General features: G+C 45.3%; 1 protein-coding gene across 1 annotated transcript in view; it reads right to left on the bottom strand.

Annotated features, from left to right (window-relative positions):
• Positions 1-1,325: 1,325 nt before the first annotated feature.
• The window catches only part of LOC124613676 (F-box/LRR-repeat protein 7-like), a gene marked incomplete at its 5' end in the record, with an annotated part of 29,130 nt that continues 18,561 nt past the window's right edge, over positions 1,326-11,894 (bottom strand). Inside the window, 2 exons of the mRNA XM_047142393.1 lie at positions 1,326-1,548; positions 6,020-6,246. Coding sequence (XP_046998349.1) covers positions 1,326-1,548; positions 6,020-6,246 — 450 coding nt within the window. The remainder of the gene's footprint in view (positions 1,549-6,019; positions 6,247-11,894) is intronic.

The following is an 11,894-nucleotide window of genomic DNA, read 5'->3' as shown; positions in this document are numbered from 1 at the left end:
TGCAAAGGCTGTGCTTTGATTGGATAATCATCTGGTTCCGGGCTGTGCACACGCTGGAAGTGAAACGGATTAATAATTGTTCACGAAGGACGATTCTTACATTCATCTGATTGGTACTCATAGAGTGCACAGTAGCACGAGTGTTGAGAAAGATTACGCCCTCTGTGGGTTTCATAATTCTCTCACGTAATTGTGATACTAGGGAAAAACGTTTGCTCTGGTGTCCTGTGCAACCTCCCAGAGTTGGTCGGTTTAAATGATTTTCATGTTGTATACCGCTCGATTGCAAGCAGTAAAGGAAACAAAAGAAAAGTTCGGAGTAGGTATTAAAATCCATGGAGAAGAAATAAAAACTTTGAGGTTCGCCGATGACATTGTAATTCTGTCAGAGACACCAAAGGACTTGGAAGAGCAGTTGAACGGAATGGACAGTGTCTTGAAAGGAGGGTATAAGATGAACATCAACAAAAGCAAAACGAGTATAATGGAATGTAGTCGAATTAAGTTGGGTGATGCTGAGGGAATTAGATTAGGAAATGAGACACTTAAAGTAGTAAGGAGTTTTGCTATTTGGGGAGCAAAATAACTGATGATGGTCGAGGTAGGGAGGATATAAAATGTAGACTGGCAATTGCAAGGAAAGCGTTTCTGAAGAAGAGAAATTTGTTAACATCGAGTATAGATTTAAATGTCAGGAAGTCGTTTCTGAAAGTATTTGTGTGGAGTGTAGCCATGTATGGAAGTGAAACGTGGGCGATAAATAGTTTAGACAAGAAGAGAATAGAAGCTTTTGAAATGTGGTGCTACAGAAGAATACTGAAGATTAGATGGGTAGATCACATAGCTAATGAGGAGGTATTGAATAAAATTGGGGAGGGGAGGAGCTTGTGGCACAACTTGACTAGAAGAAGGGATCGGTTGGTAGAACATGTTCTGAGACATCGAGGGACCACCAATTTAGAATTGGAGGGCAGCGTGGAGGGTAAAAATCGAACAGGGAGACCAAGAGATGAATACACTAAGCAGATTCAGAAGGATGTAGCCTGCAGTAGGTACTGGGAGATGAAGCTTGCACAGGACAGAGTAGCATGGAGAGCTACATCAAACCAGTCTCTGGACTGGAGACCACAACAACAACAACCGCTCGATTGCTGTCGATTCTATGAATTCAAGTCACATCTGGGCTACGCTTACATAGTCAGATCGGAACGATAATCGTTGCTCCTGGAATTGGTCGAGCTACCAAGCCTGCACGAAAAGCGCATCGTGCCCCAAAATTACTACTGTAACGGTGCGGATGCATCCTGCTTTGTATCTCCTGGACGCTAGTGTGGCGGGGCGGACTCACCGGTGAGGTCGAGGTGCTGCAGGTTGGCGCAGCGGGTGGCGACCTCGGCGACGGCGCCGGTGGAGACGCTGGCGCCGCAGCCGGCTAGCTGGAGGTGCGTCAGCAGCGGGCAGCGGCGCGCCGCCAGCACCACGCCGCGGTCCGTGGCGCGCGCCCCGTCGCTCACCAGCAGCCGCTCCACCGCCGCGTGCACGCCCAGCCTGCGACACAGTCCTGCAGCTCCACCATCACCACAGCTACAGCTGACTCAGCGTCACCAGCCTACTATGCACAGTGTGCCCGTCACCAACTGCGTCATCTGCTTGCTGTAGCATCGAAACTCAGCCGTATGTATGTCACCAGCTACCTGCCTTGTGTACATCACCAAATTACCAACTTGACAGGCCTACATAGACATATCAAAAAAGGTTTTGCATCACCTCTGCTCCGATAGTTCCAGAACCTGTACAGGAAATTGGAATAGAGATAAAGAGAAACATCATTTCCTCCCTTTTTATTGCTCTTGAAAACCACACATTGCGTGTTGTACCACGATACAGTGAGGCCTTCAGAGGTAGTGGTCCAGATTGATGCACACACCGGTCCTGTAGTACCCAGTAGCACGCCCTCTTGCATTGATGCATGCCAGTATTCGTCGTGGCACACTATCCACAAGTTCATCAAGACATTGTTGGTCCAGATTGGTAGATGAAATTACCACGGGAAAAGACATGGACTGCGTGGAGATAAAATGAAGGTGGTATGTAACAATAGAGACGCGGTAGCAGATCAAGGTTCTCAAGTATGACATACACAGAGAGGTGTTGAGATCTGATTTTGTGGGAAACATAGGACTGGTGAAGCTATTCCACGTGTTTGAGGAAGTATGGGAGATTTATCATATGGCACAGGACATGATTTCCGGGATTTGGAAGGAGTGGGAAATAATCACAGGTAACTGTTCCGATATTCGGGACGCTCATTAACAGTCACGGCCCGCCGAGTTTAAAGCGGCCGCCGCTGTTCTGCTCCTCCAGTTAGGGGGCGCTGGTTGCTCCTTGATGAGCAGACAGTTGTGTCCTGAAAAATGATGACTCGTTTCTGGAGGAACCAACAGCAACTCTGTGGCGCACATCACTCTTGATCTGGAAGAATCGAGCAGAAATGGTGTGTTGAGGGAGGGAGGTGTCAATGGGGAAGGAGGGTGGGAGTGGGGGTGCTGGAGAGGTTGAAGAGGCTGCCCAGTGCACGCGAGGGTTCCTGGCCAACACAGTGTATTCGGCCCGTGCTTTATGAGCTGCTACGATGCTTGTGCAGAGTGACAAATAAAAGCTGTCATTCGTATTGTGCTGGTATAATTAATTTTGATCCTTTCCTTTGATGCCTTGGTTTATTGTGTTCATTTAAGATTCTGTTGGGTGCCAGTTCATATTATTGCCGCACTAAGAGTTGCTAATATTAAAACTTGGCAGACTTTATTGAAGCGCATTTATTGCAAGACAGCTCACATTCGATTTATTAGTTTCAAGGAAACCAGTTTAATTATTTACATTTCTAAATTGTTTGAGTTTTATTTGCAGGCATGTTAATAAATTTGAAAACAGTTCAAAAAATTCGGTTGGTCACAACCGAGCCCAGCCTTCCACTCACCATCTTGATTAGTTGGCCTGTTAAATACCCCAAGTATTTAGGGTACGCTGTAGGTCCGTACCAGTAACAACAGGACGTATAAAGTTTTTTTTTATGTGTGTGGATGATGCTCGTGGGATTTAAACCTCGTTTCCAGCCGGTTACTACTTTTAGTCTCACGTAGCCTTCTTTAGCGCTTAATTGCTGAAGATTTCAAGTTAGTTTTTCATCGAGTTAGTCCAGTGTAATTTAGTGTTTTAGATTTGTGGATTTAATGGTTGTTAATTATGGCGTAAAGGCTCCTGGGATTAAATGTTTTGATCATTTTCCCTATGATTATTGCTTGAGTTTACGCTGGATTGATGGTACCATACGATTAACCAAGGTATTATGTTTTCCAGATAAAGTTGGATGGATACTTGGGGTGAAAGGAGGGCAGGAAGGACTGCAAGGAGGACAGTGTCGTCGGCGAAATTGAGTAGGTATACACGTGGCTTTCTTTTTGGGACGTCGACAGTATACATGAGATAAAGGCGCGGTGTTAGTATACGCCTTTGTGCACAGCGACAGTTGGATGGAAATTTCGTATTGGGTTTTAGTTCTTATGCAAGGTGGACGACTAGTTAGAAAGTATGCAATTAAATGGATTTCACTGATTAGAGTTTCAACGGATGCGAATTTCATTTGCTCCACACTGGACTGGGAGGGATGGGGGATGGTTTCCTGTGTCTAGGAATGGAGAAATGACGTTGGGTTGGGAACACTGGCGCCTTGATCTAAGGAAAAGGATATGTATGCTAGAACTACAGCTGGTAGAAGATTTTTGGGAGATAGTGGGAGCCAGTTGATATTGGCAGGGATAGGTGCCGTGGGCGTGAAGATGAAAGAAGATTGAGATGGTATGGGCGCATTAGCAGCCCTTGATTAGAGAAGATTAGGGAGATACTTAGGTTTTGATCTGCGAGGTTGCAGAATGTGTAGTATTTGCGAAGATGTTCGAGGACTCGAGTGGTACTATAAAAGGAAGATGGATATGGAGAGTGAGATGGAATGCGTGGCATTCTAGTACGTGCCAGAAATGCCCAAGTTTTGGGGGTGCAGAGCTCCAGGCTAAGGTGGCAAAGATGAGAATGGATTCAATAAGGCTTTCATAGGTGTAGAGCATTCTACGAGGGCGTAATCTTCATCTATGGTCCGTTAATGTCGGACGAGGGGCGTCCAGTAAGTAATGCAACATCTTTTTTTTTCTAAAAGCAGGTTGGTTTTGTCTGGATTCCAATGCACCATATTATTCCCCATTCTTTTGGCTTCAAAATCAGTGCGATGGTCTTACTAAGAGGCCCTTCATGCTTGCATGGTACCTCTCTACTGGTCGATGTTGGATCCAACGTCTTCTGCAACGATAACCGCCCCATCATCCACGTACTGCTTCCCGCGTAGTCCATCCTTCATTGGGCCAAACACACGGAAATCGCCTTTGACGATATTCGACAAAAAATTGTCACCGTCAGCCTTGTAAGGCGCAAGAAATTCCGCACAGGTGGTCCTTCGTTGATCCTTATGGTCTTGTGTAAGGGGGCGAGAAACGCAGTGGGCACACACATTTGACTACCCCAAGGATGGACGGCCTGTTTAGAAGCGAGGTGTTCGTGATCCGTCGACCACCGCAAATGAGTGCGTTCGCAACAGCCCGATTGCAGGATTAACAGATGTGTGCCACCGCATGGCACTCTGGAGACTGGACACGTTTCTGTGACCTCGTTGCGATGATGACAGATGCCTCGTTCAACGGCTCGCCGTGCTTTTGTTCAATGCCAGGTCTCCGTAGACATTCTGCAAGCGCCTATGAAATTCTGCGATGCTCTGGTTTTCCGCCAGAATAAACTCAATGGCAGCTCTCTGGTTGGAACGCACTTACGTTACGGTCGGTATTTTGAAAGCTTCGTGTAACGCCGCCGCCAGTAGGAACTTCGTGAAACTATAGGTGATGAAGCAGGAATAGTGCACGATGTCCCACAACACATTCTGCGTGTTTTCAGTCAAAGCTGTCAGAGAAAAAAAATCCATTATTTATTGAACGTGCAACGGCCTTGCCGCAGTGGCTACACCGGTTCCCGTGATATCACCGAAGTTAAGCGCTGTAGGGTGTGGTCGGCACTTGGATGGGTGACCATCCAGGCCGCCGTGCGCTGTTGCCATTTTTCGGGGTGCACTCAGCCTCGTGACGTCAATTGAGGAGCTACTCGACCGAATAGTAGCGGCTTCGGTCAGGAATACCCTCTTACGACCGGGAGAGCGGTGTGCTGACCCCACGCCCCTACTATCCGCATCCTCCGTGGGGGTGACACGGCGGTCGGATGGTCCCGGTGGGCCATTCGTGGCCTGAAGACAGAGTGCTTTCTTTTTACTGAACGTCCCTCGTAACTTTAGTCTATTGTGGATTTTTGATGGCTGGGGCGCAATGGTAGTTTCCGATCTAGAATAAGTCAACAACATTTGAGAATGTTAGTAACATCGATTGGGTGGCTATTGATACAAGTGAGGCAGAAGTCAAGAAGAGGAAAGCTGCGGGACTTGGGTCCTGTGAGTGTCGTCTGGGTTTTTATAGGACTGATTACGATGAACTCTATAGATGTAGCAGTCAGGGCGAACAGGCTTAGATGGTGGGGTCATGTTACACGCATGGGAGAAGCAAGGTTACCCAAGAGACTCATGGGTTCAGCAGTAGAGGGTAGGAGGAGTCGGGGCAGACCAAGGAGAAGGTACCTGGATTCCGTTAAGAATGATTTTGAACTAATAGGTTTAACATCAGAAGAGGCACCAATGTTAGCACTGAATAGGGGATCATGGAGGAATTTTATAAGGGGGGCTATGCTCCAGACTGAACGCTGAAAGGCACAATCAGTCTTAAATGATGATGATGATGATTACGAGACAGCAGAGGTTAGACAAGTAGGTGAAGTTATAGAGGTATATCTGGAGGGAGAAGTTTCTCGAATTTGGTGGAGGGCGAGGAAGGTGATGTCGTCGGCCCACGACAGCGGATGGACGCGGTGCACGTACCTGCGGAGGACTGCCCGCAGCGCCTTGTCGGCGCAGACGCGGTCTCCGCGCAGGCGCACGACGCGCCACAGCTGCGGCTGCCACGCGAGCACGTTGAAGCGGCGGCAGACGCGCGCGCACGCGCTCAGCTCGACCGCGTCCAGCCACGAGAAGATGCGCACCACCGCCTCGTCCGGCAGCCGCTCCCACGGGTTGCGGCACGACGACGACGACGACGACGCCTTCGTCTGCAACAGTGAACCACAACACTGACGCAAAACCGGAACACGAGTCACTGGGAGGCAGCATCCGTTACGACATTTTATATCGTACTCAATAGTGCCATCGTCCTCATTTTGCTGCCCAAGTCGCCGGCCGTGGTGGACGAGCGGTTCTAGGCACTTCAGTCCGGAACCACACGGCTGCTTCGGTCGCAGGTTCGAAACCTGCCTCGGGCATGGATGTGTGTGATGTCTTTCAGTTAGTTAGGTTTAAGTAGTTCTATGTCTAGCGTACTGATGACCTCGGATGTTAAGTCCCAAAGTGTTCAGAACCATTTGAACCATTTTTTTGCTGCCCAAGTAGTGAAATTCCTCACTGTTTCATTTCACAGTCTAAGTCCTCCAGCATCACTTGACATAACTGGCCTTTACTTTCATAGGCCTTTATCTTAAAACACATGCTCTTGTAGCATAACGCGCAGCGTGCTAGCTTTCGAGATAGAGAGGATAAACGTATCACATACTGGGCAGTCTAAGTGTTGTTTTTTAGCGATTCCTATTCGTCTCAGAGAATGCAACCACCAAAAACATAAAATACAGCAACACGCAGAGCAGAGATTGCACGATTTACACACGGCACATGGGAGTTCTCTCCCTTGGTTACCTTGACGAATGTGGCGCCAGGAACGGCATGCAGACAAATAGATATTGCTGTTACTTACTCTTGTCCTATAACACTGCAGTGTCCTTAGTGGCATATTTACATACTGTTTTAAAGTTTTGACTATACCTGGTATGTAGTCAGGTGGAAAATGTTTTAATTGTGGTTTTTATGTTTTGACTAGAGCGATGTCGCTCAAATATCCTTTTAACCACATGTAAGGTAACAGTTTCTTCTGGAGAAGGCGGCCCTAGTTGGCGTTGAAAACTAGTTATAGAATTTTATTTCTATTTGCAACCGGTTGGCTGGAAATTTGTGACATTGTAATTATTACGATTGCTGATCACAGCCATGTTATATATATATATATATATATATATATATATATACGCCACATCTGAAGAAAAAAAGTTGACCAGACGCGCGCACTAAGGTTTCCGCACAAACTTAATTACGTTTATAAAAAGTTCATCCTTTCTGGGACTCGAGGACTTCGACGATTGTTTCCTGTTATCGACATTGATACTCGTAAGATATCGGTCCCAGGAATTCCAAGACTTTCGAGAACGTTTTAATTTTAAATTCGAAGTCGGGTAACACATCACAGTATAATAATTTTTCGTGTGATATAAGTACAATTTCTTTTTTTAATTTACTTGTGCTGTGAAATCTTTCTTCTTGCCAAATTTAGTGGTTCAATGTCAAGGGCAAGTACCCTCTAGGCTTTAATGAGACAGGTTGCGAGTATCAGAACATGTGACATAAATGGCCGTATCTGTTGACTGCACTGATCTGGAAGCTTAACAGTGTTACACCACCAAATGATTACAGAAACTAGTAGCTTAACTGAGGAACAGACAGGCACTTTGATAACAGTGTTTTTCATGTGATATAATTACAAATTAACAGTTTGATGATTTTTCATTTACTTGTACATTGAAGCTTTGCTTCTTGCCAAATTTCGTGATTCTAGGTGAATGGACAGTACCCTATAGTTGTGATGAGTGAGTTTGCGAGAATCGAAGTACGTGACATCTTTTGAATGCTCTGACATAAGCTAATGTTTATTAATCCACCAAAGGAGCATGACTATAGCATGTGACATAAATTTCAACTTGATACGTCGATCCATTTCTGAGAAAAAGAGGTCTTAAGACACGGACAGGCAGACAGACAGACAAACAGTCAGTCGAATATGAAATCACAAAAACATTTTGTTTCGGGTAATATAATTGCAGATTAACTATTTTGTATTTTTTCCTTTGGTTGTAGTGCGAAACCTTGCTTCTCGCCAAATTTCATGATTCTAGATCAACAGGAATTACCCGGTAGATTTTGATGACTGTGTTAGCGAGTGTCAAAATATGTGACATACATGGGCGCATCTTTTGCTTGCGTTGACTTTTTTACGTCGCCAAGGGACCGTAACCTTAATACGCGACAAATTTCAGCTTGCTACGTCCACCTGTTTCTCATAAATAGGGTTTTGAACAGTCGGACAGACAGACAGACAGACGGACACCAATATGGATCCTGAAGGGATCCATTTTTACCGGCTGAGGCACGGGAAGTCTAATACAAATTTTTAAAAAAAGCAAACAAAGCTCCGCGTTCTGGCCTAGTGGGCCAGTCGGGAACGTCCTACCACCCTGCCATGGGGTCAATGGGATCACTGAATGCGGTATGGATGGGCGTTGGTTCAGCACGCCACTCTCCCGACCGTTGTGGGCTTTCTCGAAATCGGATCCGCTATTTCTTACTCATTTAGTTCCGCAGCTAGGATCACGAGGCTGAGTGCTACCTGTTCCAGTCCCCCCATCAAGGAAAAATCGCTGGCAGTACCAGGAATCGAAGCTAGGTCCTCCGCACAGTAGCCGGACACATTGACTACTGAGCTAAAGAGGCGGACAAACTGTGAAAAATCGGGCCGGATACTAGGCGGTATAAACGCTATGGAAAAGAAACAAAGGAATTTATCATATGACCTCTTTACCATACACTACTCGTTACATCAAACTGACCTCACTATAATTTCCCACCTGCCAATGATTTCCAAATAATACAACCAGAAAATTATTCATAGGGTATCCTGGAATAATGCTGCTAGTGGAACGGATGTAGTGGAAATCCGTGCTTTACACTGCCGCAATGGGTATATCAGTTAGCTTTACTGTGATAAAATAAATGGATCGACGATTAAATCAGCGACGACAGTGCAACGTATAATGCTACGTATGACATCTGTACAAATATGCTGAAACTGCAATGTGAAGAATGTTATTGTGATCTTTAGTCCAAAGATTGGTTTGATGCAGCTCTCCATGCTACTCTATCCCGTGCAAGTCTCTTGATCTACGAGTAACTGCTGCAGCCTACATACTTCTGAATCTGCTTAGCGTATTCAGCTCTTGATCTCCCACTACGATTTTTATCCACCGCGCTTTCCTTCATCAGCTAACTTGGTGATCCCCTGATGCCTCAGGATGTGACCTACCAACCGATCCCTCTCTTTAGTCACGTTGTGCCACAGAATTTTTGTCTCCGCAGTTCTATTCAGTACTTCCTCATTAGTAACGTGATCTACCCACATAATCTTCAACATTCTTCTGTAGCGCCGCAATTCAAAAGTTTCTATTCTCCCCTTGTCTAAACTATTTGTCGTTCATGCTTCACTTGCATACATGGCCACACTACATGCTAATACTTTCAAGAAAGACTTCCTGACCGTTAAATCTCTACTCGATGTTAACAACTTTCTCTTCTTCAGAAACGCTTTTCTTGCCATTACCGGTCTACATATTATATCCTCTCTACTTCAACCATCATCAGTTATTCTGCCGTCCAGTCGGCTTCTATCAGTTTTTTCATTCCTCTGTAAAGAATTGTGCCAGTGTTTTGCAACCATGACTTATTAAACCGATATTTCGGTAATTTTTTACTTGTCAGCCACTGCTTTCTTTGGAATTGTTACATGCTTCATGAAGTCTGAGGGTATTTCGTCTGTCTCATACATCTTACACTCCAGGTGGAAGAGTTCTGTCATGGCTGGCTCCCCCAAGGCTATCAGTAGTTCTGACTCCAAGGGCCTGTCACATTCTTCTCTCAGCATCATATCTTACATCTCACCTTCGTCTACGTCCTCTCCCGTTTCTATAAAATTGCCTTCAAGTTCATCTCCCTTGTACAGACCTCCTATATACTCCCTCCGCCTTTCAGGTTTCCCTTCTTTGCTAAGTACTGGTTTGCCGTCTGACCTCTTGGTATTCATTCAGGTGCTTCTCTTTTCTCCAAAAATCTCTTTAATTTTCCTGTAGGCGGTATCTGTTTGCCCTCTAATGAAATATGCTTCTAAATCCTCACATTTGTCCTCTAGACACTCCTGCTTAACCATTTCTCTCTTTTGATCAATCTCATTTTTTAGACGTTTGTATTCTCTTTAGCCCTCTTCCTTTCTTGCATTTTTATATTTTCACCTTTCATCAATTACATTCAAAACTTCCTGTGTTATCCCAGGATTTCTACTAGGCCTTGTCTTTTTATCTATTTGATCTTCTGCTGCCTTCACTGTTTCACCTCTCAAAGCTACCCATTCGTCTTCTACTTTATTCCTTTCACCGGTTCTAGTCAAACTTTGCCCAATGTTCCCTTTGAAACTCTCAACAGCCTCCCGTTCTTTCAGCTTATCCAGGTCCCATTTCCTTAATTTCCTACTTTTCTGCAATTTTTTTCTGTTTTAATCTCCAGTTTACAACCAATAAATTGTAGACACAGTCCACATCCGCCCCTGTAAATCTATTAAAATTTAAAATCTCCGAAATCTCCGTCTTATCAATCTGAAACCTTCCGGTGTCTCTAGGTCTCTTCCGTTTAGAGAAACTACGTTCATGATTCTTAAACCTAGAGTTAACGATGATTAAATTAGTGTCTGTGCAAAATTATACCAAGCGGCTTCGTCTTTCATTTCTTTCCCCTAGTCCATATTCACCTACTATTTTTCCTTCTCTTAACTTTCCTTCTATCGAATCCCGGTTCCTCATTGCAATTAAATTTTCGTATATGAATAATTTCTTTCATCCCATCATTCATTTCTCCCATCTCTTTATCATTTGCGGAGGTAGTTGGCCAAATAAACTTAAACCATTGTGGTAAGTGTGGCCGTCGTGTCTATCTTGGCTAAGATAATGCCTTCACTATGCTGTTCATAGTAGTTAACCCGCATTCCTATTTCCTTATTCAGTATTACACCCACTCCTGCATTACCCCTATGTAACTCTGTATTTATAACTCCGTAATCACCTGACCAAAATCCTGTTCCTTCTGCCACCGAACTTTACTGATTCCCACTACATTTAACTTCAACCTACTCACTTGCGCCGGCCGAAGTGGCCGCGCGGTTAAAGGCGCTGCAGTCTGGAACCGCAAGACCGCTGCGGTCGCAGGTTCGAATCCTGCCTCGGGCATGGATGTTTGTGAAGTCCTTAGGTTAGTTAGGTTTAACTAGTTCTAAGTTCTAGGGGACTAATGACCTCAGCAGTTGAGTCCCATAGTGCTCAGAGCCATTTGAGCCATACTCACTTGCCTTTCTAAACTTTCTAACCTACATGCTCGATTAAGGTCTTTAATATTCCACGGTTCGACCTGTATAACGCCAGTATTCCTTTTCCTTATGACGACATCCTCCTGAGTAGTCCCCCTCCCCCCACACCGCCCCACCTCCAGAAATTCTAATAGGGGACTATTTTAGCTCCGAAATATTTTACTCAAGAGGACACCGTCATCATTTTACCACTCTATCTTCCTGTTGCTTTCAGCCGTTCGCACCGGCCGTTGCGGCCGAGCGGTTCTAGGCGCTTCAGTCTGGAACCACGCGACCGCTACCGTCGCAGGTTCGAATGTTGCCTCGGGCATGGATGTGCGTGATGTCCTTAGTTAGGTTCAAGTAGTTCTAAGTCTAGGGGACTGATGACCTCAGATGTTAAGTCCCATAGTGCTCAGAGCCATTTGAACCATTTCA

The sequence above is a fragment of the Schistocerca americana genome, chromosome 4 (assembly GCF_021461395.2).
Source record: "Schistocerca americana isolate TAMUIC-IGC-003095 chromosome 4, iqSchAmer2.1, whole genome shotgun sequence".
NCBI lineage: Eukaryota > Metazoa > Arthropoda > Insecta > Orthoptera > Acrididae > Schistocerca > Schistocerca americana.
This window is presented reverse-complemented; position numbering and strand designations above follow the sequence as displayed.